This window comes from Nipponia nippon, unplaced genomic scaffold (genome assembly GCF_047370975.1).
Source record: "Nipponia nippon isolate SJK-2023a ecotype South Korea unplaced genomic scaffold, ASM4737097v1 scaffold_2, whole genome shotgun sequence".
Classification (NCBI taxonomy): domain Eukaryota; kingdom Metazoa; phylum Chordata; class Aves; order Pelecaniformes; family Threskiornithidae; genus Nipponia; species Nipponia nippon.
Genome location: NW_028262336.1, coordinates 60,241,895 through 60,268,926, shown reverse-complemented (window position 1 = coordinate 60,268,926; position 27,032 = coordinate 60,241,895). Strand labels below are relative to the sequence as shown.

The 27,032-nt window shown below is 43.9% G+C and overlaps 2 protein-coding genes across 10 annotated transcripts; both read left to right on the top strand.

Moving 5' to 3' along the window:
* Positions 1-23: 23 nt before the first annotated feature.
* Positions 24-22,189, top strand: TXNDC9 (thioredoxin domain containing 9). Of its 6 annotated transcripts, none has more exons than XM_087759280.1 (6): positions 24-454; positions 2,191-2,407; positions 4,689-4,807; positions 6,744-6,998; positions 9,270-9,401; positions 22,163-22,189. In XM_087759280.1, exons 2-5 carry the CDS (start codon positions 2,219-2,221, stop codon positions 9,385-9,387), a joined length of 681 nt encoding a protein of 226 aa, XP_087615406.1. In that variant the 5' UTR covers positions 24-454; positions 2,191-2,218; the 3' UTR covers positions 9,388-9,401; positions 22,163-22,189. The 6 variants fall into 6 exon arrangements, with proteins under 6 accessions (XP_087615406.1, XP_087615405.1, XP_087615400.1 ...); XM_087759279.1 differs by lacking the exon at positions 22,163-22,189 and adding an exon at positions 11,387-11,636; XM_087759274.1 differs by lacking the exon at positions 22,163-22,189 and having other exon boundaries at positions 26-454; positions 9,270-10,814.
* Positions 9,383-26,080, top strand: LOC104019332 (lysozyme G). 4 transcript variants are annotated; one of them, XM_009472577.2, is made up of 6 exons: positions 9,383-9,401; positions 20,642-20,716; positions 22,163-22,252; positions 23,283-23,479; positions 23,734-23,869; positions 24,911-25,044. In XM_009472577.2, the coding sequence occupies exons 2-6, from the start codon at positions 20,674-20,676 to the stop codon at positions 25,039-25,041; spliced, it is 597 nt and encodes a 198-aa protein (XP_009470852.1). In that variant the 5' UTR covers positions 9,383-9,401; positions 20,642-20,673; the 3' UTR covers positions 25,042-25,044. The 4 variants fall into 4 exon arrangements, with proteins under 4 accessions (XP_009470852.1, XP_087615407.1, XP_087615408.1 ...); XM_087759281.1 differs by lacking the exon at positions 9,383-9,401 and adding an exon at positions 11,506-11,643 and having other exon boundaries at positions 24,911-26,080; XM_087759282.1 differs by lacking the exon at positions 9,383-9,401 and adding an exon at positions 14,082-14,159.
* Positions 26,081-27,032: the final 952 nt, after the last annotated feature.

Genomic DNA, 27,032 nt, shown 5'->3' with positions numbered 1-27,032 from the left:
GCCGCCCTTACCTCACGGCGTCGCCCAAGGGGCCCGGCCCCGCCGCTCCCGGCCACTACGCCCCCGCCGCGCCCCGACTCCCTGCGGGGTCCCGGCCTCGCACGCCCAACCCCGAGAAGCAGCCCCCAGAAGGGCGGCGGCGGCGGCGGTGGGCCCTCCATCACACCGCCGTGAGGGGCGGGGCGGGGCGGGGCAGACACCGCCCCGCCCTCCCGGCCGCCGCCCGCAGGTGCCGCACCCACAGCGGCGCGGCGCACGCGCGCTGGGCGCCGGCCGCCGCCGGGACGCGCCCGCCGCCCCGGCCAATGAACGCGCCGGGGAGTTCTGCGTGCGCGGCAGCGGACCCGCCCCGGCTCTCGCGAGAGGCTGGCGGGGCTGGCGGGGCGCGGCCGGCGGGGCGGGGCTGGGAGAGGCGCGGGCGGGCGGGCGCGGCGCGGCGGGGAGCGGCGGTGGGGTGAGTGCCGGTCTGCGCCAGGGCTTCGGCTGTCTGTGGCGGGGGGCACCGTGGCCGGGGGAGGTTGAGGCTTTCCCCGCAGCTCGTCGGGAGCTGGGTGGGTTGGGCGCGCGGGCGGGGGGCCGTTGTCTGTAACGGCTCCGCGGAGGCGCGCGGCGCCTGCGCCGTGTCCCGCCGTGTCCCGGTCCCCCTCGGCTCCGCTGCGGGCGGTCTCCGGCGGGCGGTGCCGGCCCGGGCCCCCAGCGGCCCTCCCTGGCGGAGCGGGCAGGGCCGCGGCCCCGCCAGCGGTGCCGAGTCCCCCGGGAGCGGGCCTTGGGCGCAGGCCCCCTGCGGCGGCGGAGACGCCTGTTGGCACCCAGGCTTCCGCGGCTTGGGGAGCCGGCAGCCCTCTGGGGACCGCAGGCCGTAGTGGAGTCTGGCTGGGGTTGATGTTCTGTTTTCCCTCCCGGTTTGCTTGGAGGACAAGCCTCCCTTTGCCCCAGCTGAGCAGGGTTCCCTCCCTCTCCTGAAGACCTGGTGGCCTCTGGTCTGCGCCAGCAAGGTTCTCATCTCCTCTGGAATTACAGGAAAGGGGGACAGAAACCACTAACGGAGAGACTCGGTAGTTAGCAACTTCGGGGAGAGGGACTCAAGAGAAGGTGCTGCAGGTCAGAGCAAGTGTGGCAGCAGGCTTAGCGCTGCCGGCGTTGCGTTGCACTTGGAGCGCTGCCGTGATGTTGATACTTTGCCCGTCGCTTCTTAAAATGCTTTCTTGCCTCTGTGTGCAAGGTGTTTGCAAAGCCAGTGGCACTGGTAGTTTGGCTATCTTGAAATACAGCCAAGAGTACTCTGGAACCCGAATTCAGCACATCAAATCCGTGGCCTGCAGGTTGAGAATCTGATGAGGGTGACTCTGCACTGTCCCTATTTCAAAAGTGTCACTCGTTGCAGTGATAGTTTTTTGTAGTGTAAGTTTATTGGAGAGAACAATCAATTATGTTGCCCCAGCTCTTCATGCACCCCAGTCTTAGTATTTTGTGCCTTTTGAAGTGTTCGGGTAGGGAGAACTTTACAGAGAATGATTTTAGCTGTGTTTCTTCACACAGCAATTAGGTAGTGGTTGTTGGGGTTTTTTAAATCCTTTCACTGGCTGCCATAGGGTGGTGTTTGCAATAGCAGTTTTCTTGTACTAATTGAAGCAGTGTATTGGCCTAAAGCGTTTGCTGCTGAGCGCCGTGTCTTTCTTTTAGCTGAGGAGAGGAGTGTTAATTCAGCTTTAAATATGTTAATATGCATCAGGTACTTAAAGTAATTCCATTTAAACTACTGGTGGAAATTTATACACTGAGCATTGCTTAGACTTATTCTGAGACATCTTACACCTCCTCCCAGCAGCTCGGAGCTTTCCAATTGCATCTTCTAGTTTCAGAATACTTATTAAAGGTATGTGGGTCCGGCTCAGGATGAGTGTTCCTTTGGAACTGGTGAATTTTACTTCTTTATATTGACCAAGTAATTTAAGGTTCCTGTGCACTTTCAACAGCTGTTTTTGGGATTGAGAGAATAGGACTTGACTGGTATTTTCATTGTGAAAGTATTCTCCAAAGGGGGTTGCAATATAGAAAAGAACTATCTACTGTTATCTTAAAATAGCATAGCATTTTGTTTCTTTACAGTGTGAACTGCAAGTAAGAGAGGTCAGGCTTTTAATTAAGTGGTTGTATAAATGTTAATTCCATGTATCACTATTTCCACAGCTCTGAAGAGATCACTCTCTAGTTAAAGATGGCTGCCGATACCTCTGTTGAAATACTTCAGAAAGTTCTGGAGAATGAAATACTTCAGACTACCAAGGTTGTGGAAGAACATCTGGATGCTGAAATGCAGAAGCTGGACCAAATGGATGAAGATGAATTGGAACGCCTTAAACAAAGGAGGCTTGAGGCACTAAAAAAGGCCCAACAGCAGAAACAAGTAATTCTTGTAGTAATATCGACTCTTGATGTGTACAGTGTAACAGACTTTTTGAAAATTCTAGGGCAGCTGTATATGTGAACTAAGTGTTTTGGGGTTGAATGGTTGTTTTATTTCTTCTTCCTCACCTTTCTCTACTTATTAATTTTAAATTATCCAGGAAAGCAAGTGTCTCTCCATATGTGCGTGCTTTGTGTGTTTTAGCAGGAGGAGAGAAGAACCTCTGTGATTGTTTATGATAAAGATAGGATAAAGAGTCTCATACAGAGATTTAAGTGTGTCCGTGTTCACTGAACGTTGCTATCTGGAAGCATAAGCTTTGTAGGCAACCTAATCATTAGGAGCCTTTAGGCTCCTAAAGCTTCTGAATTCTGGAGATTGTTTTTTATGGCATGTAAGTGACGCATGCTCTTCTCTTAAGTTATTTTGTAGAAAAACGATACAGGGTCTTTCCCTGTCCCTAGGGTGGTATCGTTTATCCCACTCCTTCTAACCCAATGAAATGTTGTCTTTGTATGGCTGCTCATTTCTTCTTGCAGGAAAGAGATTCTGCTTCGGACCCTGATACCTCATGCTAGATTGTGGTCTTTATGCTCCCCAGAAAGTCTCTTTGAACATAGTTCTCACCAAAATTTTGGTAGCATATGGTGTGAGACCTGAATTGTAAATAGGGAAGCCATGGGTTTCTTAGCTTACTCCATCTAAGCGAACCTAAACAAAGAAGTAGACTGGGTTGGGGGGGAGGTGACTGGGTTGAAAGGAGATGCTCTGGCTGTGGTGGAACCCATAAAAGCTAATGCCATGCTGTGAAACGGGAATGCAGTAAAATGTCTTGGCATGGTTGGGATGCTGGAGGACAGGCAGTGTTAGCGGCTTTGATTCTCTAAAAACTGAAGTCGAGAAAGTGGCACGCTATTTGCTTGTCTTCAGAAGTTCAGTTTATATTGGATTCTAGCATTTTCCTTTTTCAGAAGTCATAACACTTGGATGGTCTTGGATGTGAACATGTGCTAGTTCTCATGCAAAAACTTGTTCGTGTCCCTTGATCTTAAGTCACTGTTCTCATGCATTTTCAAACGCAAATCTGAAGTGGGATACTACTCAGTAAAAGGAGTAAGCTGCCACACTATTCTGGAATAGGATTGTGCAGAGGGGAACTCATGCATACCCACTGCTGAAGGATAAGTCAGTTCTTGATTTGCATCATGATGACTTCTTCACATGCTCATACTTCTATGAATTGTTAATGTGTACAATGTTCAGGAAATTCTTTGTTCTATCTTAATATAGGTTGCAGGATATTTTCGGTTTGGTTGGAAACCTTCTCTCCCCACCCCCGCTAAGACAAAACTGCAAGATCAAGAACAGTGATTTATCTTCCCCCCCGACCCCCTCCCCACTGGAAACTAAAGTTTTTTGTCAAGTTCTGTCATACTGCACTACTTCTAATCATTTAGCTTAGGCTGTACTTGTTTTAATACACTACAACTAACTTTCAGTATTGTAGAAGCTGGGGTTTTTTCTTAAGTGCATTTGTTGAAAATCTAGAAGATTAGCTTTTTCAAAACTGTATTTGCACACTTAATCAGGCAGTTTTTGTAGTGGCCTGTAAATTTTAGCTTGTGAAATTCTGTTTCTCCATACATTTTGTGACTAATGGTATGCATGTGTTTTCTGAATGGTTTTCTGGAAGCCTGGCTCATATTAAGATACCTTCAGTATATATTTGATAGACGTTATCGGTTGCAAGTGAGTTAGTAGGCTTTTTTCTCACTGTTTTTTTTCCTAGAGGGAAAAATTAGAAGAAACCCATTTTAATACATGTAATGACTTGATTCAGTTTTTGACAAGAGTTCTTTGAGTGTACAAAAACATTTTAGAGTAGCCCAAGCTGTCGATCAGCAGTTTTCAAATGCTGGGATTTTTCTGTCGTTGGTGTTCTCTTTGAAATAGTCTTACTGAGAGGCTGTGCTGCAGAAATTTATGCAGCTCTGTACAAGATTTGTATTTCCAAATAAGTAAGGTAGCTTTACTGCTCAACCACCTATCTGCTGTTGAGAAAGGGGCAACCCAAAAGTATTGTCTAGCCTAGTGGCATTTGTGTATTTTCAAAGCAGTAGTAAAGGGGGGAAGTAATTTGTTTCTCCTTCTATTAGTGTATGAAATGGGTTTCCACTACAGGCCCCCTCTTTTATTTTTCTTAAAAGCTATAGAGCTTGCATGACAGGTGCAGGACTAACAGACTCCATACTAATTTTTTCCTTTTTATGTTTTTCAAAAGGAGTGGCTTTCAAAAGGACATGGAGAATACAGAGAAATCCCAAGTGAGAGAGACTTTTTCCAAGAAGTCAAAGAAAGTAAAAACGTGGTTTGCCATTTCTATAGAGATACAACTTTCAGGTACAGTAAATAAGCTATGCCCAAGAAACCTTTTGTTTATAGATGTCTACAAAAACAGACATGTTCTTTTGTTCTTCAAATCGAGAAATAAATAGGCATTTTTAGAAGTACTCAAATTCCTTCATTTTCCAAATCCCACTCCCTTTTCAAGATATTTGATTTTTTAAATTTTTTTTTTTCCATTCCAGTTAATCTGGACATGATTTGACAATGATTAATACTCTGTTATATAGTTGATTAGAATATAAATGTATAACTTCTTTGACAATATTTGAGAGAGTGCTGTGTTTCATTATTGGTTTAGTTTGAGGGAGCCAGGTCTGTAAACATAGTGACTCTACAGGAGCAGCATTTCAAAAAGATCACTTTGGTTATTCCAGACAGAGATATTCTGGACAGTTCTGGCAAATGAAAATAAAAACATAACCAAAAACTTGTCTAGGCATCTTCAGAATTTAACCTTTTACTTTGAAAGGATCTGTGGATACCAGTTGTAGCTGCTTTCCCTTTGTGCTTGTGCCTTTGTGGTTACATCACTTTTGTAGGGTGTGAGAGACCAAGATCTGAGAATATGTCCTGACTCAGAACAGGAACCTAAAATAAGATCTCCTGCTTCCTTGGAAGAATTTCAGAAGTTCTGGGTTGTGTTCCTCAGAGGGTCTGTCTCAATGTTTTCTGTGAAAATGCAGTTGCAAAGTAGAGTAGTTTGTTGAAGGAGGAGCCAGTTGTCCTGGTTTTGGTTGGTTGGTTGATTGTTCTGCTCACCCACACCCCCCCAAGGTGTTATGTTCTCTTTAGCTTATAGAATATAAACTGAAACAGCCTCAATGTGAGAAACTGAAAGAGGTCAAAGCTGGATTATGCAGTGAGGTATCTGCGTCCTACATTTTCTAAGTTAAATGTTTAAGTTTCAGAAACATCCGAAGTGGCTGTATTTGACTGGCTTTTACTCAAAGAAGTTGAAAGACTTCTGCAAATGAAGTAGCTTAGAACAGGCTCATGTTGTTTGGTTCTTGTTTCTTGAACCAAAAAAGTCTGTAGACTCAGACAGGAGAAGGAACTGTAGAGAAAGTTCTTTGTCAGATGCATTGTGCTCACAACCAGCTTGAAGCTAGTGTGTCAGGTTTACCAACCGCAATATCAAGTTGCTTTTATCCTTGCCCACTCCGGCTTTTTGATCTGTTCGGCTCTCCCCTTGAGTTAAAGGACAGTCACATCACAGAGTTCATGCAGCTAAGCCAAACCACTTAAAGAAGACAATCCAGAAAGTTGAGATTGCAGGCGACAAGTCCACAAATCTCTGCCATCTGATGAGTATTTTGAGCAGTTCATGGTCCTGTCCCTTAGCTGAGAAACAATAATTGTATGCTCACTCCTATTCCATTGCAACAGAAAAGTGAAATATTTTTGCCTATAGCACTACCGAAGCAGTCTGTGCAAATCACTTCCCCCTCCCCCTAGTACAGTGAGTTACTGCATCTCAGTTGTGGAGATAGTGACTGAAAAAAACCAAAATGCTGTAACATGTTGAGAGTACTTTTCTGAAGACGTGACATTTGTTATAGAGCAATTTTTCCAGCTGATAGGCAGTGAATCTAGAGCAGGCAGGATAGAAGTGAGAGGGAAATTTCACCTATAAATGCAGGTCTCAAGAAATGAGAGGCTTTCAGGTGCATGTGGGAGTAATGAGGAAGAAATAAGAGAAATGGATGGTGTAATTGTGCAGTAAAGGTGCTCCAGGCTGTTATTCTATTAGTCATTAATTCCAGCTACATTTGAAACACATTTTATCTTGAAACTGAATTCTTAATTACAAAGGTCGCATCTGAGGAATTAACATGATAAAACTAGCTCTTTACTGTTCCTTTTAAACTTTCTCTAAAATACGTGTTCTTCAGCTTCTAACATTTTATATATTTTGGGTTTTTTTCCACAGGTGCCAAATATTGGATAAACATTTGACTGTATTGGCAAAAAAGCATGTTGAGACAAAATTCTTGAAATTAAATGCTGAAAAATCTCCTTTCTTGTGTGAAAGACTGCGCATCAAAGTAATTCCCACTCTAGCACTAGTAAAAGATGGAAAAACACAAGACTATGTCGTGGGCTTTACTGATCTCGGTAACACTGATGACTTCACTACAGAGACCTTAGAATGGAGATTAGGCTGTGCAGACATAATTAATTACAGGTAATTAGTTGTTTTGTGATTGTTTTATTTTCAGATACAGTGTGAGGACAATATGCTTGCAGACAGGAGAATCTGTAAAAGTTTGTAACTTTGACTGATCTGTTGTATGCTCAGATACACAAGAGTTTATTCCAGTTAATCTATGTACTTTGTCAAGGGAAAGAAGAGAGTATCTCTTTGGCAAAGTATTGAGACATTATAATGAGTGTTACGTTGTCCTTTTTGTACAGTAATAAAAATAAAAAGAGTTCTTGCCGTGAGGTGTGTTGAGTAGCTACACTGTTTTGATACGGCCTCTGAGTCATGCATCTAATGTAATCCTTTCTAGATCAGCTGTAGATGCTTAGATGTCACAGTTGCAATGCAGTAAAGATTGAGCATTTTTAATTCACTTCAGAGAAAACTCAGCAAGGCATCCTTAAACTGCATCTTAGTCCATACATACATGAATATTTTTTTTTTTTCCCCCAACGAACAGTACAGAAAGTGAAAATAAGTTGCAGAAGTGCAAATAAATTATTTGTGTAGCAGTACAATATAATCATAAATCCCACGTTTAAGACTACAGGATTGAAGGCAGTAGAAGATAACTGTCACCACAATAGCCTAACTTCACAGGAGAATCATTTACCAGAACTTTATGCTTTGCTTCCCAGTGTGGCTAAAACATCATCTTTATCTTTTTAGGTCAATTTTGCTCCTTTGTTTCAAATGTCTTTGGCTTTTTTTTTTTTAATTATTATTTTAAACTTCATTATCTGAATTTATCTCAATGTCTAATTTCCAAATTTTGGCAAGAAGTATTGTGGTATCTTAAAGGCAAAGAAAGTACTGTTCAGTTTAGCTTAGTAGCTGTTGAACTTCAGATGAAATGACTGAAATGGAAATCTGTAGTTCAAAACAAGTGTTAATACCCATTTACCCGTTCAGTAACGAGCAAATACGCAGAGGAGTGAAAGGCAGCTTGGTTATGTATTCTAGACAGCAACAGCCTTTTATGGGAGAAATCTTTCAGTGGAGTTGTACCAAGCTGCATTGAACTTGCTAAACGTTAGTACATGGGCTTATGGCATAATTTTACTTCCTGCTTGACTCCAGTAGTACTGGGTATTCCAATCTTAGCTCCTTGTGGAGTGGGGGAGTTGTTTCATTCTTTGTTCATTTTGCCAGATCCTGAGTTTGGTACCCTGGCTTTGCAAAGTGAGCCACAGTATCTGCACAGCCCAGGAGATCCATGCTAGGAGACAGCCATTTATGCACACGTGTTGCATTTCCACACTGCTTTGAATGTCATGTCCCTCTCTCTGGAGTTCCTGACAAGGAGATAGTCCTTCCCAGAGCCTTGAAACAGTTCTTTTTCTTCAACCTGTGGGATAGCAGATGGTGAAAGGATATACTGTTGTTTAAGGGAAAAACTGTTCAGGTCACATTGTTTGACCAAAATCAGGATTCAAGAGGTGTATTGACTTATTACTGACATGTAATTAACTAGCAATCAGTGAACTGTACATTTAGGATCAATATCAGCAAAATGTTATTTACAAAATGTTAATACCTACAAATTTCTAAACACACTTCTATAGCTAATTCCAGAAGGTTCTAATTGCTCGCTCACTCACTGACACTTAGATGCAAACCCCTCACAGGTCGCATGGGTGCTCCAGCTTTATGTGAGCGCCTGCTGTTCCCAACGACCCAGGGACCCACAGGCTGGTGAGAAAGCCCCCACAGGGTCATACGTGCACACTGAGGCGCGAGTCCCTCCATACTCCCCTGATTGGAGCACAGCGTTCGGTGGGGAAGCTGCTCTGTCTGGCTAGGCAGAGATAGTACAAGGTGACTTGTGGCAGTATAAAACCCAGTTTTGACTCATCTGTTTCTACTCCGAAGTCCCTGTTACAAAATCTTAGCTTGTTTTGTACTTCTGGCTCCTCATTTATTTGAAAAGTATTTCTAATTCCCTGGTTACGGCTTAATCTGACAGATGGTTGTCTTCAGCATGATCAGTTTGCAGCAAAAGCCCTCTCAGACAGTTTTTGTCTAGAGCTCCGCTCACAGGTGCTGTTTACACTCACACTCCTGTCTTAACTACAGTTATCCAGGCCATTTTGTCTGGGATGTGCTATGCTAGCAACACCGCAGTGCTACTTAGGGTGTCTTCAGGGAGTAGCAGTTGTGTTCTCTTTTCCTGGAGAAACAGGTAATTAGAGATGCTACTTACTGTCTGCATGAATACGGCTTTAATCAACATGTTTTACTCTTTTCCTCTAGTGGAAACTTGATGGACCCACCTTTTCAAAGTCAAAAGAAATTTGGAACAAGCTTTACGAAGTTGGATAAGAAGACCATCAGAGGAAAGAAATATGATTCAGATTCTGATGATGACTAGAAGAACAGCTAAATGTATTTGTAAATCATCTTTTGTTTATGCTTGGTACATTTCTAAGAATGTTTTTTATAAAGCTTACTGCTTTTCGTTACATCTGCACATAATGCTCATTTTTCTATACAGTTTTATACAACTGAGTCATAGCAGAAAAAAGCTTAAATATTTTTTTTCCTCTTTTGGAAGTCATTTGTAATTCAAAAATCTGAGTCCTTCTAACTAAATAGCGTGACAAATTATGAACTTTGTCTTAAGTATAAGTTCATGAAGTGTTTTGAAGTAGCCGTTAGAAACAACTGTACCAAGTCAGACCAAAGGTCCCTCTGGCCCAGCATCCAGTCTCAGTGGCAGAAAGCAGATGCACAAGGAAGAATAAAAACAGCATGAGCCGATAGCAATGCTTCCCCAGAATATACTTGAAGCGATCTGTGGCTTGGGGAACTCTGCATCTGAGAGCATTTGCTGGTTAAAATCGTGGAAGAAAAACCTCTTTAAATCCTCACAGTGTCCTAGCATCCACATCACATGGAAAGGAGTCCACAGGTTAACTGTGTTATGTGAAGAACTACTTCGTATTGTTTTCCTTGAATCTGACAGTTCCAGATTTTTTTCTAATTTTCTTTGTTAAAGGAGATGATAGACACTCTTCAAAAAGATTTTTCCCTATCCGTTCCTCTTCCAGTTGTCTTTTTAAATTTATTATTTACATTATCAGTGAAGTGCCACAAAATGATTAGTAAAGGAATTGTGCATTTTAACAAATGATTGCTTATCTTATGGTGCCATATCATGACGTTGAATAACTTAACTACATTGCACTATAAGTTGTAAAAAACAGTCATAACTTCTGTGAATTCTGAAATAGATGGTCAAGAGAAATGCCCTTTTACCATCTGTGTACGCTGCATGTTAAAGCTGATACAGCGGGTAATAGCACATAGCAACACTCATATTGAAAACAGCCTTGTTTGCAGGTTTGTATAATTCTGTGGTTTTGAATGTGTGGATTTTATAGCAGGTGCTTTGTACAAGAGAGTAGAATAGAGAAAAGTATTTGGGAGAAACCTTGATCCGTTAAGTTTAGATATAGCGCCGCATACTGTATACTGTTCTTCAGTAATGGACAGAATTTTCAAGGGAGATCTTCCTTGGAACACAATGTAGAATTTCTGGCTGGGTGAAGAGATGATGAGTTTTCTTTTCATTTTCAAAAAAAATAGTTTGCTGTGTGCTGAAGGACCCTTTTGAAGGTGGTACTTTGAATCCAGTTGGCCCAAAAAGCAGTTAAGTGGGTCTAGTCAGTCTTGCTACCTTGTAATGGAGAACACTTGTGATTGGGCCAGCCCAGCAATATATCTCTGTAAGTAAGTTTAGAAAAGTATACTTTATTTCTGTTCATGTACATTGAAATAAAATTATTTTAATTCTAATGTTGACTTTTGCATCCTTTCAAATAAGGTGGTCTAGGTGCTGTGGGTTATTTTTTCTTTTAATAAGGTCCATCAGAAAGTTGCATGTGCTCGTTCTAGATTTTCTAGCAAACTACATACGGTTCTGTCTAACATTACAACATCACTTTGAGAAGGCAATCAGCTTAAGATGTACACAGCTGCCCATTAATCTACTAGAAGTATAAAGTAGACTTGCTTCAAGTTGATCTCCTTTTTAATGCAGAAACTCTCTAAATCCTTTTTTTTTTTTTTTATCCATTTGCATGAAATTTAATTTAGGAAACCAATGTTCCAACAGTATTTTTAAGAGTGCCCTAGCAGGACTCATCTCTGAGTCCTAATTATGTTGAATAGGCTGTGGAGACATGTTTTTATATTTAACGTAGTTGCATGCTGTGTGGAAACACATGCGGGCTTGTCAGGATTCCATCATGGTGCGTTGTTAGAGGTCATTCAGGTCCGTCTGTGAATAGCCCCATTACAAACTCAATGCAAATCCTAGTCAGAGGCTGTGGTTTCATGTCACATAAAGCTGCTGATTTTTTTTCTAGGTTAATCTTCAGTTGGACCTCTTCCTTCATTTGGCTTGTAACGTGACCACGCGCGCTCCAGTGCTGATGCAAGGAATTTGCAGGAATGCGTGGTTTGGATAAAAGGGGAAGTTGAGGCTGTTTGTGCCAATAAGTTTAAATTTATTTTGAAGTAGCAGCGTCATAGATCTGTCTGCTTCAAGTCTTCACTTTCATGTCTGCTTTCTGCGTTTTCTGTCTTGAATGAAGATTAAAGCTGTCATTGAACGGTCCTCTTGGTAAGATCTCCATTCTTGATCTGCATATTACTTTGAGATGAACAATCCAAATCCAAGAACTTTATTTTGGCTGAAACTTAAAAATCCTTTAAGAACTGGGAAATTCTTCTAGTTTGAGTAGTGAGGAACAAATTCTTCTTCTACGGTAGAGCTCAGTGATTTTGCAGTGCAGATTAAATAATGAAGCGCCCTTGATAATAAGACCTGGGTCTGCAAGCTAGAAGTGTAAACAGGGCAGAGAACACCCACTGGAACAGATGTCAGCTGTACAGGCTTGAAAAGCACAAAGCTTGACTTTGTCAGCAGCGATCTAGTGCCAATATGGCTGATAGATGAGAAAATAATGATGATACGCAATCGCTGGAAAGGGCGCAGGTTGCACGTGATTAATTGCTTACAGCAGATAGTTCGTATATGTAAGGACATGACTAAGGTTCCTGAGCCTAGACTAGTCACAAAATGGTACCTGGTCTGGCATGTGTTAGCCATGAAAGGGTATTATACAATAGAGATGAGAAATGTTCACGTATAGCTTTTGAAGTTATGGGGCTTGTGTGTGAACTCACCATGTAACTTCAGTAATGATTAGCGCTTAAGTCCGTGCTTGATACTTGCATGAAGTAATGATTAAAGAAATGCATGGAGACGATAATAACCAGACAAGTTATGCGTTGTTAGCTCTTAATGCTAGATTATTTGGACGCGACTGGGTACTTTTTGATCGCTAATTGATCCTGCGTTACGCTTGTGATGGCGTGCTCAAGAAATCTACCTAGAAGTTAGGTGCTGAGTTGAGCTTTGGGATTTGGGAAGTGTGAAGAAGTCTGGTCCCTGAAAGAGAGGGGATGAGAAACAAAGTCTGGAGAGGGCAACGACCGAGCAGCTGCTCTCAGACCCCGTTAGCAGGTTGGATTGCCTGCAAGTGTGATAGGGGTCATTGAGGGGGGCAGACTCGAAAGATGAATTGATGCCTTCCAGTCCTTGCTTCCAAGTAATCCACATTGTGCTGTTTCCCATCTACAAATCCTAAAAGGAATATACACACACGCACGCAAGCGCACACGCAAGCACACAAGCAAGCACAAGCTCAGCAGAAATAATACGTCTTTTGTACTCATTGCATATTCAATAGCTGTGTATTCCACTTTTTTAAAGGAAAATTCTGTCGGTAGTGGGTTGATCTGTCTGTCTCTTTAGAACAGCTGTACATGACAGTTCAAGAGCGAGGGTTATGCTCCAGAGTTTAAGGGTGGCCTCTCTAGGAATCAGAAGGGGAGGGTACTTGATGTTCCAGTAGGCTGAGAACTGTTCTGAGGAGGATGTTGCCCCTGAGCCCCCTTTGAAGGATGAATAGATAGATAGGTTCCACCGCATTTGAGCAAATTACTGCTCTGAAGGTCTACTCTGATCTTTTGTTCTTGGATCATGCTTTGGAGCCTTCAGTGTTAAGCCTGTCTAATGTGATTGTGGTGATCCAAGACATTCCAGCCTCCCAGACGCTCCTTGTTATGCGTCCCCCTGGAGAGCACCGTTCTGTATTGTACCCTGCAAAAGGGAACATAGCCCCATATCTTCATCATCAATTTAAGCTAACACATCAAACTGGCTAAAGTAGTATGTAAGAGACCAGAGCCTCACTTAAAAAAAAATCTGGTCCAAATTTGGTGGATTAATTTTAAGTTCATGCACACTGAGAGATATTCAATGCTTGTTGATGGAAAGGAAGTAGTTAAGAAAACTTGCTTTTAGAGATCCCATGAGGTGCATGTTCTAAGGCTACAGTTTTTTGAATTAGCTATTACAGCCATGGCTTGAGCTGCCTAAAATAAACCACCACGGATCCAGGAGCCCTGTAGCCGTGTCAGCTCAGTGTTGAATCTGTGTTAATACACATTGCCTTTTTGAACACAACCTGTTCAGACATCATCTGCCTGGTGGTATGATTTCAACATGTGACTCAAAAAGGGTTTAAAATTTATCATCTGCTTCATAAACCATGCAATCTCCAGTAACCATTGGCTTTTCCCAAGATGACATTGTATGAAAATCAGGGGATTGTAATACACAAAACCACATTAATTCCTTTCCTGATCTTCTTCCTCCTTGCTAATTATTTCTTTTGTTAGTGTGCTGCCCTAGAAAAAAGTCTGAAATTGTTTCCTGTTCGGTTTCTAAAATGTTGACAGTCGTCAATGCTTTGTATCATGAATTCCGGGCACACAGAAATGCTCTTAATAGTTATCATGATTAATGGGTAAAGTTAATTATTAATGGGTGTTAGTTTGACATCCCTGTGAGTCATGAATGTCCTATCCTCGTTTTGTATGTGGGGAAACTAAAATGAGACTGGCTCTACTGAAGGACCTAGGAACATCAAGACTTAGATGCTCCAGTATCTAATTTCAGTCTCTTCCTGGAATCCAGATTTCGGGATGAGGTGTGTCTGTTTCCTCTGCAGCGAGTGGCGCCCCAGGGCAGGATCCAAGGCATCCAGAAGGCTGATGGGCGCTGCCAAAGTGAGCGACTACAAAATGTTTTACCCAAGTGCGGCACTCCTCTCCGCCCTCGCTCCTGAAGCTTTGTACAGCGCAGCGTCAGGCTTGTGGGGCTGGAAAGAGGGAGCAAGAGAAAATGTGACTTTGTAGCTTATGGCTTTGAGAGGAGATGGGGTTCTCCTCCCTGTTCCCAGTGCTTTGTGTATTTTCCACACTTATTACAAAATATTAGGTTGATTTTTTTTTTACCCCTCTCCCTGTTCAGTGTGAAACACCAAGGCAGTCTCAGGAACGTGAAGCTGATGCAACTGTGTCCCTGCAGGGGCTATGGGGCCATTTTCTTGTCTTCCCACCGGCTTCCCCTGCGGCTCTGGTGTGCTCTGCTGTGCAGTAACACAGCCGCGACAGGCTTCAGCCTGTGAATGAACACACGTGCATCCAGTCTTGGTGAGGGGTGTAAATGCTTCACACAAAAGGGAGGTTAGTGTAGGTTTCTGCCTTCATGAGGTTATCTTCTAAGACTGGTCTTGCTTCTGCCATGGCTCATTTAAACAAAGTGGGCATCGCAGCCACTTTTTGTGAGTAAACTCGTGAGTGTGCGCCGTAAACTCCCACTCACCCAGAGATTTTGATGTTGGGATGCAGAGTCCAGAACCAGACTTCGGGACATAAGGACCAAGCTCTTCCGGCTGGGCCACTTTAGACTCAAACAGGAGTGGAAGTACATCTCAGCCAAGTACTTGGAACACAGTTTTGGAGCATGACAGTGTTTTGATTCATGCTTTATGACCATAAACCCTCTCCTGGTTCGAACTTCAAATGACTTGCTTTAGGTGATTGATCTGTCTTTAAGCTGGGACGTGAACTGAGGTCTCATAAGATCCAGTCCATTGACCTCTCTGCTAGAACACTTTTCCTACAGCAAAACTCAAAGTCTTGTTTTAGAGAACAGAAGGAAAATACTTTTTTACTCCCGCAAAACCACTTCTGGTCTTAGTTATTTTACGGGAAGACTAGAGAGATGCTTTGTGCAGAGTGGGATGTCATTTCAATGCCCACCTGCATTCTTCATAAAGGCAAGATAAAGGAAGAGACTGGGGGCTTCAGCACCTGTTCGCTTCTGAACACAGTGAAAACTGAGAGCCTCACGTCTTACAAGTTTGAGGACCTTTGCTATCATTACTTACAGGTATACTAGATGTAGAAAAGAAAATCTATGGAAATGTAATTATTAAACTGGCTGTATCCCTTTTAAAGTTGGGAAAGACAGCTCCGGAGGGTTTGTTTGAGGTGATGCTACAGATGCATCTTTAACTGGCCAGTTAGTGGTAGGCATCCAACATGCGTCAGCTGTTGTCAGCAGCTTCCCCATAAAGCAGTTACAAAGTCTGTGAACACCTGGTGTTACCTATAATTACATTCCAGACAAAAGGAACAACCTGAGAAATGCATCTGCCTGCCGATGTTATGAAACCAGAGTAGTTGAATCTCACAACAGAGACAGTAATTAGTATGGGTATTGTTCCAGGTAATTTTAGATAGTTTTCTCACCACCCAGTGAAACGTGATGCTATAACCTGCAGCCTCGAGGAGAACAGCGTGTGCAATACATAATGCTTTTCACAGTGATGCTCCATTTTGATCGCATCTCCATTAAGTAGAATGAAAAAAACCCTCACCCTGGTAGATCGCTTGGCATGAGGGAAAAAAACTATAAAGTGGAAATCTGTGAGTAGGAAAGAGCTGGTGTTATTGAACCTTGGTGTGCTTTAGGTCTCAGGTGTGCTCCTTTCGAGCTTATGTAAAACAAGTGGAAAATGCTATTCTGTCAGGTAGCATTTTTTGTCTACTCTGTACCCCCTTTAGCTCAGCGTAACTAACGATGTCAGCGAAAGACCATGGGGAAACTGTGTCTGTGGTCACTGACTGCAGCTTATTGCCAGGATGCCCCTATGAATACCGGGAAGCTTTCCTGCTTCTGAAGTTTAAGATGATGCAGATACCATTTGATAAGTGAACTCCTCCTCTTTCCTTGACTTTCTATCCTCTCCCTCCCGGTCACATGCTGTGCTGACCAAAATCAAGGACAAGGGGAATATGTACTGGCATCCTTTATGTTTAAAAATTACATAACAGCAAAAGGAGTTTAAAATTATAGGGTTTCTTTGTTGGTTTTTTTTTAATTATAACATTTGTGTCCTTTTTCTTTAATATTAATTTAATAATAACATCACATTTCCATGGCTTTCATCTATTTTCCCTACTACCAAGCATGAGGGCTAGCAACTTGCTGTCCTTCTACATGAGAGTCTCACAATATCATATGAATCCAAAAACCTCTGCTTCTAAACAAAATACCAAGAAAAATAAAGAAAAATATAAAAAGAGGTATGGTAGTGTTACGAGAGAAGGTAATATTTTTCAGGGACATCAGTCCAGCGCATGCCTGGATATCTCTTTATGAAGTCCAGCCATTTACAAAGAGCTGCTTTAGTCCTGTACACAAAGATGCCTTCTAACTCATCCCCCCTTCAGCCTGTCAAAAGTATCATCATATCACAGCTGTGGACATCCCTTCTGTCGGGTTATGGGCTGGCAGAGGTAGATCTTATCTGACTCTTGACATAATTTTCCAAATTAAATCTAGCATAAAAATGAAAAATTGTGCCGTACTAGTGACAGATGCAGCCCACTCCCATGTAGTGGTTCACCTGAATTTGATGCTCTGGGTTTACAGCCCCACAAAGACCTTTGAGCAGAAGACAGTGTTTTCTAACATCTTGCGGGTCCCTTTATGTGGCAGCGCCTTGAACAAGTGCACTGGCTTCGAGCCCTGCCCCATTCAACATATGTGAGCACGACCTTGTTTCCATAGAGGCTGCCTGCTTTCGGCATTCACGCTAAAAGGCAGTCAGCAAATTTTGTGAGGATGAAGTGGTTTTTAGCAAGAAAAAGTCCCATTCGTAATGCTGCTGAAAAAATATCCTCTTATTTGGTTTTATACTGGAAATCGTGTGAATACAAGGAGTCTGCCCCAGGGACCTAAGAGCGTACAGCAGTACAGATAAAAACAATTGTACTTAAAACATAAAATCCACCATTCAATGAGTAAATAAAGAGTAACGCAATGCAAAGCAGTCGTTAAGAATTCATGTGACAGTACTGTGAAGTGTAGAAAATCTGTGATTATGTGGGCAATAAATGAGAGAGAAAATACATAACAAAAACAGTATTTAAATTCAAAACTTCATCTTAAGGACCGTCAGCAAGTGGCCAATGCATTAGGAAAGAAATCTTACCTAAGGCCAGAGGCTACTTTTCAAAAAAAAAAGGTCCCAAGTCATCAGCATGAACACAGGTTCAGTGACAGAGGAACACTAGTTTATCATCACTAACATGATACTGTTTTTGTAAAAGGTAACTGGATGTTAATACTAAATTATTTTCATCTGTTTGAGAGAACACATCTCTTTCTAATACAGATTATTTTGTTTTATAGAAGGCAGGTGAACATATTTACTGGATTTGTTGCCATCAAGCTGTGCACTCTGACCTTTTCCCAGGTCATTTCTTCTGGCTTTCCTCCCCTCCAGCATTTCTTCAGTCAGTATTTCCTTTTGAAAGGATTAAAGCCACACTGTACATGTGATGTCTCTATTTTCTACCTGTTATTTCCAAAGATACCACATAGATTCTTACCTTACATTATGTCAAACATTACCTTTTACTATTTAAAATGTTAAACCCTGGTAAAAGAATTAAGTGATAGTCTAGTCTGAGATACCACAATAAGATATCAGGTTTGTACATGAACAATGAATGCCTAGCCACCTTGTGATCTTTGGGAAGATGTCTATTATTTCCATGTTTCAGCCAAATAAATGAGTTTTATACTTAAGACTCACCTTAACTCAAATCCCAATCTTCCCGTAACAACAGGGCCAGGTTCTCCAGTGAAGCTTCCCTCCTTCATACTAATGCAGGATCTAAGTCCATGATAATTTGTGTTTATTGATTTTTAAGGTGACAAGGCCCACTTGATCATCTCCGGTGCTTTACAGACTCATAACCATCACTTGGTTTTGAACCCAGTAATTGGTACCTGGCAAAAACAGTGTTTCCTACCCACCACATCTGAAGCCCAAAAGAGAACAATGGGAATAGATGGATTTGTGATGTATTAAATAATGAACAGAAAGTTACTGGAAGCAAATCTTGCTTTCCTAGCCTCCACACATGCTGGGCAGAGTCTTGGGAAGAGAAAAACGTGGCAAAGGGGACAGGATTGAAGGGCACTGGACTTCCAGACCGTTTTTCCATCTCCAAGCGACTCAGATGTTTTACATACATGAAAAGTGTCTCAGCCACAAGGTGCAAGTCTTGCAGAGACCCTCTGTCTGCCCCCACTGGCTTCAGCTGCTGAGAGACCAGTTTGCTTCCTCCTCATTGCAGCTGCAGCATCCTGCATCCCCAAATCTGAAAGTCAAACCCTGCCTCTGCTCTCAAAGTATTCAAGTCACCCTCCTGAATTAGACTTGCTGCAAGCAATAAAGCAATGAGATGCTTTTCTTTAATTGCCCTTTTTGGAATTCATATGACAGTATGATACTCAATTAAAAGCTTGCCAATCTGAAATCATGGAGGAAACGAGACAAAAACCCTTCCAGAAATGTGTCCAGAGTGATCTGAGATGTGAAGCAAGGAGAGTGCTGGACAGGGATCTGATTTTTGCCTGGCCTCTGCCACTGATTCACTGCAATGCTTTCTGCAAGTCGTTTATTGTGCATTAATGTGCTTATTGATGGAGGAAAAACAGTATTTATTTCCTTTCACAGAGTTGTCCCGAGTCTTACTAACCATTGCTTGTGCAAATCTTTGGATGAAAGGAATCATAAGAGGTCTAAGCTCTTAATATATATTACTTATTGTACTTTAAAACAAATGTCATCACACTAGGTAGGAATTAACATTCCAAAGCCTGTAGGGTGGGTACCCTTTCATACGCATATATATAAAAGTCACCAAGTGATCTGCCTCAGAGGAAGACTGATTGAAGACAGGTGAGTCTGAATTCACTCATAGAATATTTATTTAGAGCCAGAAGCCTTGATTTTGCTTTGATTTAGCATTGTGTCAATATTGTGATTGTTATGCTCTTTCTACTTAAGGCTTGTGGTGCTTTTTGTAATGGGAGAGAAAAAAAAAAAGGCTGATAACTTGAAACTTTATAATATGGCAATTTTTTGCATGTGGAAACAGCTACAGCCTGTAGCTTTTGATGGGGCCCCGTATGGATTTGCCGTTGCATGAATAGGTATTGGGTCAAGCTATATTGATCCAGGCTTGCAAATACTCCCTCTGAGAGCTCAAACTAAGCTACTGCGTGCACCCAGCTCCAGGCGGGGGAGTTTCTGGCCTGAATAAGCTCACTCAGGACAAGGGAGTCTTTCTGATGACACCGGTGGACTGTTTATGTTTGTGCATCCATGCAGTTTGGTTTGCAGTAAAAATACAAGCTAGAGAAAAGGTCACACACTATTAAAATCAATAAGGCATTTTCAAGCGTTAATAGTATTGTGTGGTGATTGCCTACAAGGCTCATGGTGTGTTTTGTATTTGAAACCCTCTTGGAGAAAAAGAAACATTTGTAAGCCATAAAAAATGCCCAGTTTAACTGCACTCACCAGCAAGGCAATGTTTTTTCCAGTTGATAGCTACTATCTGATGACATTTTGGGATTTTATTAATAAGCACAACAGACGCATTTATTACTAAAGTGGTTATCTGCCATTATCACATACAGGAATTAATGCAGAAGTGTTATTTCACCAGCAAAATCTTTGCCTTGCATGCTTTTAGCAGACAGGGTCATATTGCCTGATTTTTGAAAACTCATTTTTCCAAAGCCAAGCAAAAATTCCATTGCCTTTTGAACAGAGAGACAAAGGATGCGTGCACTCCGTAGCACATTAGAACATTCAAACACTTATATAATTAAAGCAAAGGTACTGTACCTTCTCATCATAAAGATATGCTACGGGTGTTCAGGAGGGGCCATGTGAGCAAGCGATATGAAGTGTCAGGGGCTGAAAAATCCCTGCTGGCCCAGGCTGCCAAGGGGGACCTCCCTGCTCCCGACCCCCCCCCGGCTCAGCACTTCTGTCTCGATGTGATAGGGTAGTGGCACACGAGATGGAGGAGACATTCAGCCGCAGGAGAAGCCTGTATCCCCCGAACAAGGAGGAAATAAGGAGCAGATGGGGCTCCCATCACTTGCTTCTCCTCCCACCGCCACTCTCTGACGCTGGCGGCTGCATCCCGTGCTGGGGGCGAGGGGGGAAGCGTGCTGCAGAGACGGTACCTCTGCTCCCCAACCCATCTTCAGCTAATGCCATCCCTGTCGGGGGCCTTGGGGTGGAAGCTTTTGACGTGCAAACTTTGCTACAGGGCTGTTGAAAATCAGCCCTGATTTCTTCATATTTTGAAAACTGCTCTGTTTCCAGGTCTCCTGGGGCAGCTGAGGAGAGCCATCACCATGATCCCAGCACTGCTGTTGCTGGGCCTTTCGGCCCTTGTTGGTGAGCCAGGGTTTGGGTTTGGTTTGCTGTGGAAAGCACCCCGGGAGCGGTTTGCAGAGGGACTGCGGAGAGGAGGCACAGTGCGGTCAGGCCTAAGGTTCCCTTTCTGCGGGGCATTGTAAAACCCTGTGTGGCTGAAGGTCCTCGGCTGCCATTTGAGGCTGCTTGCCACCCACCTGCGTCCTTTAAACTAGCACGCCTGAAGTATGGGACTGACGCCAAAAGGGAGTCACAGACAGACCTCCTCTTGATTTTCCCAGCTAACCTTTTCTGATCTCTCTGCCTACTGAGAGATGGTCTCACAAATGTCGCAGGCTGTTTGATGGAGGCTATTCATTCCTCAGTTACTGAGGAAGCAGGGCAATTTGCCCAGGCTGAGGCAAGCACTCTCCTGAATTAATTCCTCACCAAGTTATGGAGGGATGCAGGAGACGTTCCCAGCCAGGGTGCTCGGGTACCACCAGCCATCATCTGAGGGGCTGTGGACATTGGAGGGCACTGAATGGGAAAAACCCTCTGAAATAAATGCAGATGATGTTGTTCCCCTCTTCCAAACCAACCTTTAGACCTAACAGGCTGTCGTGGTTTAACCCCAGCTGGCAACTAAGCACCACCCAGCCGCTTGCTCACTCCCCTCTCTGGTGGGATGGGGGAGAGAATCGGAAGGGTAAAAATGAGAAAACTTGTGGGTTGAGATAAAGACAGTTTAATAGGTAAAGCAAAAGTCGCGCATGCAAGCAAAGCAAAACCAAGGAATTCATTCGCTCCTTCCCATCGGCAGGCAGATGTTCAGCCATCTCCAGGAAAGCAGGGCTCCATCACGCGTAACGGGTTACTTGGGAAGACAAAATGACATCACTCCAAATGTCCCCCACTTCTTTCTTCTTCCCCCAGCTTTACATGCTGAGCATGATGTTATACAGTGTGGGATATCCCTTTGGTCAGTTGGGGTCAGCTGTCCCAGCTGTGTCCCCTCCCAGCTTCTTGTGCACCCCCAGCCTCCTCGCTGGTGGGGCGGCATGAGAAGCAGAAAAGGCCTTGACTCTGTGTAAGCACTGCTCAGCAATAACGAAAACATCCCTGTATTATCAACACTGTTTTCTGCACAAATCAAAAACATAGCCCCATATGAGCTGCTATGAAGAAAATTAACTCTATCCCAGCCAAAACCAGCACACAGGGCAGACACTTATTCATGTAAATTGTCACCAGTTTCCCTTGCTTCAAGCTATCAAATTAGAAAAGAACAAATTTCTGTTTTCTGGCTTTCTTTGATAACTTTACTGATGGAAAGCAGTGGCAACGATGCAAGAGTGGCCAGCACAAGGTGATGAAGGTTATGGGTCTGGATGAATCCCTTATGCTTGACTTGTACTCACTGGCAGCACGCTGTACGATACTGCTCTGAGATCTTAAGTGTTCAAACACCTCTGTTTAATTTTTCAGCTCCATCCATGAGTTACAGTTGCTATGGTGATGTAAGTGCTCTTCAAGCCCCCACGATCTCCTGTACAGCCGTAAGAGCCCCGGACTGTGGTAGGTATCATTCAATGCTTGATTTGCCAACCTGTTTGTACCTGACAGAGAGATGCTTCACCTTCCATTATCGCCAAATTAAATGTGGTGCAGCTATTCAATTAGCCAAAAGGGAGAAAGCAACACCTCCTCCCCTAAAATGGCAGGTGCTGCGAAGCCTCCAGACCTGGTGGGAAGCGGGAGGACAAACCTCAGGTCCCACTCTAAGCAAAGGGAAATGGTGCAACCCCTTTTCAGTCAAAATGGCTTTTTCATCAGCCAGGAGTTTAGTATCAGCATCCTCGCAAAACCCCAGGGCCTCTCAGTTTGAAGGGGAAGATGCACAGAGCCTGGTCGTTAGTGCTGGCATGTTGGCTGATCTGGCCAGTGGTGACCTGCCAGAGACACATTTTGCAGGTCCTAGGTTTGTACCCATCCTACCTCTGGGTGACCCGTTTTTGGTAACTCCTTCACATTTCCCTCTTTCTTGCCTTGTGTTATTGCCCATTTCACTGCACAGCTGACTATGTCAGATTCGTACTGCTGAGACCTCCACGGACTGTAAGGGGCTTTGCCACGTACCTCAGATGTAGGCGCCTTGGATACCTGACTGCAGGTGTCCAAGTGTGGATCTGAATCCACTTGTTTCCAAACTGTTCCAAAATTACTTCAAAAAAACACCCCCACCTTTCTATACCCAGACTGACAACATAGGTGTTGCTGCAGTTTGGCTGGTCAGTAGTAATACACCTCTCACTTTTTTGAAATGCAGTTTGAAATTTCACTTTTCTGACTCCAGAGCCACATTGCCAGCGGTGCGGCAGCAGAAGAGGACCACAAACACACAGTCCCAGCTCCTGAGAAGCTTCCCTTTTCCCCTCATCATCCTTGGGTACTGGCACGGCAGCTCCCCGGCCATGGCCAGAGCCAATAGGGCTGTGCTTGTTCCTCAAGCACCACTGCCCAACTTGGTGTAGCTGCGTTTTCTTCAAGGAGAAAGCCAGGGTTTTGGATGGGATGGTGTGTAAGTCTGCCTTTTCCTACACCGCAGGACTTGCCATGGTACGGAGGACTGCTGAGGCAGACATCGTACGCCTGAGGAAATATGAGACCCCAATTAAGAGAGTGGCCAGAAAACTGTGCTTGGACCCGGCGCTCATCGCTGGCATCATCTCACAGGAGAGCCGCGCCGGCCTGCTCCTGGACAACGGCTGGGACCAGGATCGGCAGAAGTATGGTTTGATGCAGGTACATCAGGGCGATAAGTATGAGTAACAGAACAGTAATGGAGTTTATATCCCAAGGCTTTACCTTAGCAAATGACTGTTCTGCGTTCGAGACAGTGCTTAAATGCGTTCTCTCTACATCAAAGGTTGTGCTTAAGTGTTATCCCGAATGAGGTCACTTCCATGAGTCACAGCCCGGGAGTACAAAGAAGAGGGGGAAGCTACAGTGGTGGCTGTGTTCAGAGGGAAACCCATTTTCTTGCTTGACTTTTCTAGCTTAACAGGCAGCAACAGCCTTTCGGAACGTGGGATAGTGAAGAACACATAAATCAGTGCTCAACTATCCTGGTTCTTGCAATTAATGAAGTACGGGCAAGACATCCTACCTGGGCCTGGGACCAGCAGCTGAGAGGTACGCGATGGACTATATACTAGAAAGGGGCACGCTGAGTGATGGGAGTGCTGTGCATTTGCTGGTCTCACTTTTAAGGGAAAAAGACCATCAGTCTAGCAGATTTTACAGCACCTCTTTAAAAAAAAAAAAAAAAAAAAAAAAGAGTTTTCTAGTTTAAAGGAGGCAATCCCAAAAGAGCAGACCGGCAAGAAGTCTGAATATAGATGCAGCCTCCCAGCTCAAAGCACGGTCCAGAGGGCCTCCATGTTTCTGCCTGCAGAAGGGAGACCGTGGTGGGGCGCCAAGCCCCTTGGCAGCTTTGATGCAGTAGGAAGCAGTGGGAAACCAGCCCAGCCTGGGAGCTGCCGCAGCGGCATGGAAGCACCCTGTGCAGGGCTCGGCAATGGTGTCGGGCACAGCCTTGGCTGGTTGCCCCTTGACTTCAGTGACAAACACTCACAGAGGGCCACTACATTGAGCAGCTGGGCTACCGCTGGTGAATGGCCAGATCCAGGAACTCCTTAAATTCCCTGGAAAAGGCATTGTGCTCAGTGAACATGAACAGATCTCAAGTTATCCTCTTATCTGTTCATCCTACAAGTGAAATGGCTGTCAGGTGGACAAACCAAACAAAAGCCACTGGGGAAGGCAGAAATTGAGGCACCGCAACACAACAGGTTTATCATGGCAGGCTGTTAAGCTGATTGTGTCAAGGAAGCTTGGGATCCAGGTTTGCTTGCAGTCTGTGTTATCTGCATGCTGGGTTGTTCTGCCTATGTAATTTCTTGTTCTCCTATCCTTGCCTTTTTAGATTACACCCTTTTCTGGGACTAGCATGCCATTACCACCGGCATTTGGAGAGAGTCATGGGTTCCTTCACTATAGAAATAAGGATTTTGCAAAATCAGTCACTTTTTGACAATAATGCACAATTAGCAATTTCCCAGGCAGTTGTGCAGGTTTGGTGAGATGCATGGTCCTTTTAGCTAGGGATTTTTAATATTAAATCTCTATTTCTTACTTACAAGCCCATAACAACTCCTTCTTAACTCTTTCCAGGGGGAATCTGCACCTACCGTGCAAAAATGGGCAACATCCAGGACTACGAGGAAGACCCGTGTGAGAGAGACAACAACTATGCCAACAGCGTGATTAGGCGAGCCCAGTACTTTAAGAGACATGGGTTCTAGCTCATAAACCTGCCCCGCCATGGAGTCTCTCCTCTACATAGACTAGCCCAGTAGTGATCGTAGTACCCAGAGCCATTCCTCAGGGTTCCTGGCAGGACCGATGCTGGTGGCACTGGCACCAGCACCTTGCTCACTCCAACAAACCCCAGCTCCCCACTTACAAATGGACAAGCTCAGTGCTGCCTTCCAGGGGACCTGCATGGATGAGAAACCACAAGCTTGGGGCCTTTGAAAGGCAGATGGAGACAGACCAACAATGTTTAAGCTTCAGGTGAGGAAGGTGCCTCTTCCCATTTGAAGCTGAACCCGGGGCTGTTCGTGCATCCCCCAGGTGCAGGCACACAAGCAGCTCTCCCCGGGCATCAGCTGTACTCTTCCCATCTCCTCCATCCATTTCCTTCCCTCTCCCCAGCCAATAAGGGGGAGAAGCCCCCTGAGTTGAAATCTTCCTTCCCCTTGATTGTGCTAGCTACTGGGCAATGAAGAGACTTCTCAACGAGCCTCTGGTCTCTGTGTGTTTCTGCACTAGCTGTGCATTCCCATGGCCAGTCTTGTGGGGGACAACGCTAAACACACTTCTGTTAGTCTCCCAAGCCATGGAGCTCATGGCCATGGTGGGGCTGGAGACCTCTTCAGGGTGAAAGGCAGCCTCACACAATGGGAAAGCCTCTAAATGGGAAGTTCAAGTGGCATAGCAGGCATGCAAAGAACCTTTCCATTAGAGACCAGCCCTCCAAGCAGGAGCCGGCCCCATATGTACCCTCCCCAGGAACCATATCACAACAACAGTGTTGGTAAAAAAAAACCACAACCTTTCCTGCTTTAGCTTTGGCACCTTCATGCTGGGTTTCCTCCAAGTTTAAAAGTGTTTCAGCACCTGTCCCTCTGCCAGGAATCCCAGCTCCTAATTAGGAGAGAATTAGCTCTGGGTTTATAAGCTCTGTGTTCTTCAATGTGGATAGGTCTGGGTGAAAATTTAGGTTTACTGAGAATAATACTGAAAATAAGAGAGAAAATAAAGACAAATGTTGAATCCCAATTTTCTTTTTTTTTTTTTATTTTTTTATTTCATAGGGCCCAATGGGAAGCAACCTGCAACTTGAGTAAATAACCCAATTTGGTACTCTTGGAATGGGTCTAAAACTCAGTTTGAGAACAGGGAGAGAAAAATGGTGCTGCAGATTGGGGTGGGTGAGAAGAGCTGGGCTGGGCAGCAGGGCACAAGGCAGCCCGAGCCTGGCTGCTGCCACCAAACCTGTGAACAGGGGAATAAGGATGTTCACTTTTAGCCTTGTGAATAACCATTTTGGAGGCATCAGGGCACCTTTCTGCCAGCTGTCGCCATTGCAGAAGTGACATGCCTGGCAGTGCCTGCCCAACAGCACGGGGCTATGCTGCATAAGCGCCTTGGCTGTCGGGCAGGGTCGATGCAGGCAGTGTGAGAGCTGGTTTGGAGATAGCTTTTGCAAGCAGAGCAATTTTAATGCTGTACTCCTTGTCTACCCAGTCACTCATCTGCTTACTGACACTGCAAGGACTGTGTGTATTTGCAAGCAAACAACTCATTTTATCATCTCTGGAGACCAGAGGGAGCTCTAGGACATCTCTAACATTAGGGATTTTTTTTTTAAGACTACAGAAAACAGTTCAGTGTTGAGCTACCGGAGGTATTAAACTCTGTATTATTTAGTCTTTAGTGAATTCTGCACTATATTAAGATAATTTCAGTAAAATCATTACTTTGTAACACAAACTTGTAAAACATGTCATGTGGTTTGATCCCCCTACTTGAAATAGCTTATGTAAAATTCATAGGTTGAAGTCTTTGCTGTATTATGTTATATAAACCTTTCTGTTATACAAACCTTTTATGTAAAACCTATGAATGCATTTTTGGTAGATCAGTATAAACTTCAAATGGGGCAGGAAATCTCATTGCTGCCTATGCGTATAAAGTTGTTTTTTGAGTTTGGAGGGTGAACAAGAGTGGA

Bases quoted from the DNA above. Each gene is read 5' to 3' on its own strand.
- TXNDC9 (XM_087759280.1), top strand. From the start codon at position 2,219: ATGGCTGCCGATACCTCTGTTGAAATACTTCAGAAAGTTCTGGAGAAT. The intron at 4,808-6,743 runs GTACAGTAAATA...TTTTTTCCACAG, and splicing joins TATAGAGATACAACTTTCAG to GTGCCAAATATTGGATAAAC. The intron at 6,999-9,269 runs GTAATTAGTTGT...CTTTTCCTCTAG, and splicing joins GCAGACATAATTAATTACAG to TGGAAACTTGATGGACCCAC.
- LOC104019332 (XM_087759281.1), top strand. From the start codon at position 20,674: ATGATCCCAGCACTGCTGTTGCTGGGCCTTTCGGCCCTTGTTG. The intron at 22,253-23,282 runs GTAGGTATCATT...CCTACACCGCAG, and splicing joins CGTAAGAGCCCCGGACTGTG to GACTTGCCATGGTACGGAGG. The intron at 23,480-23,733 runs GTACATCAGGGC...TGACTTTTCTAG, and splicing joins AGAAGTATGGTTTGATGCAG to CTTAACAGGCAGCAACAGCC.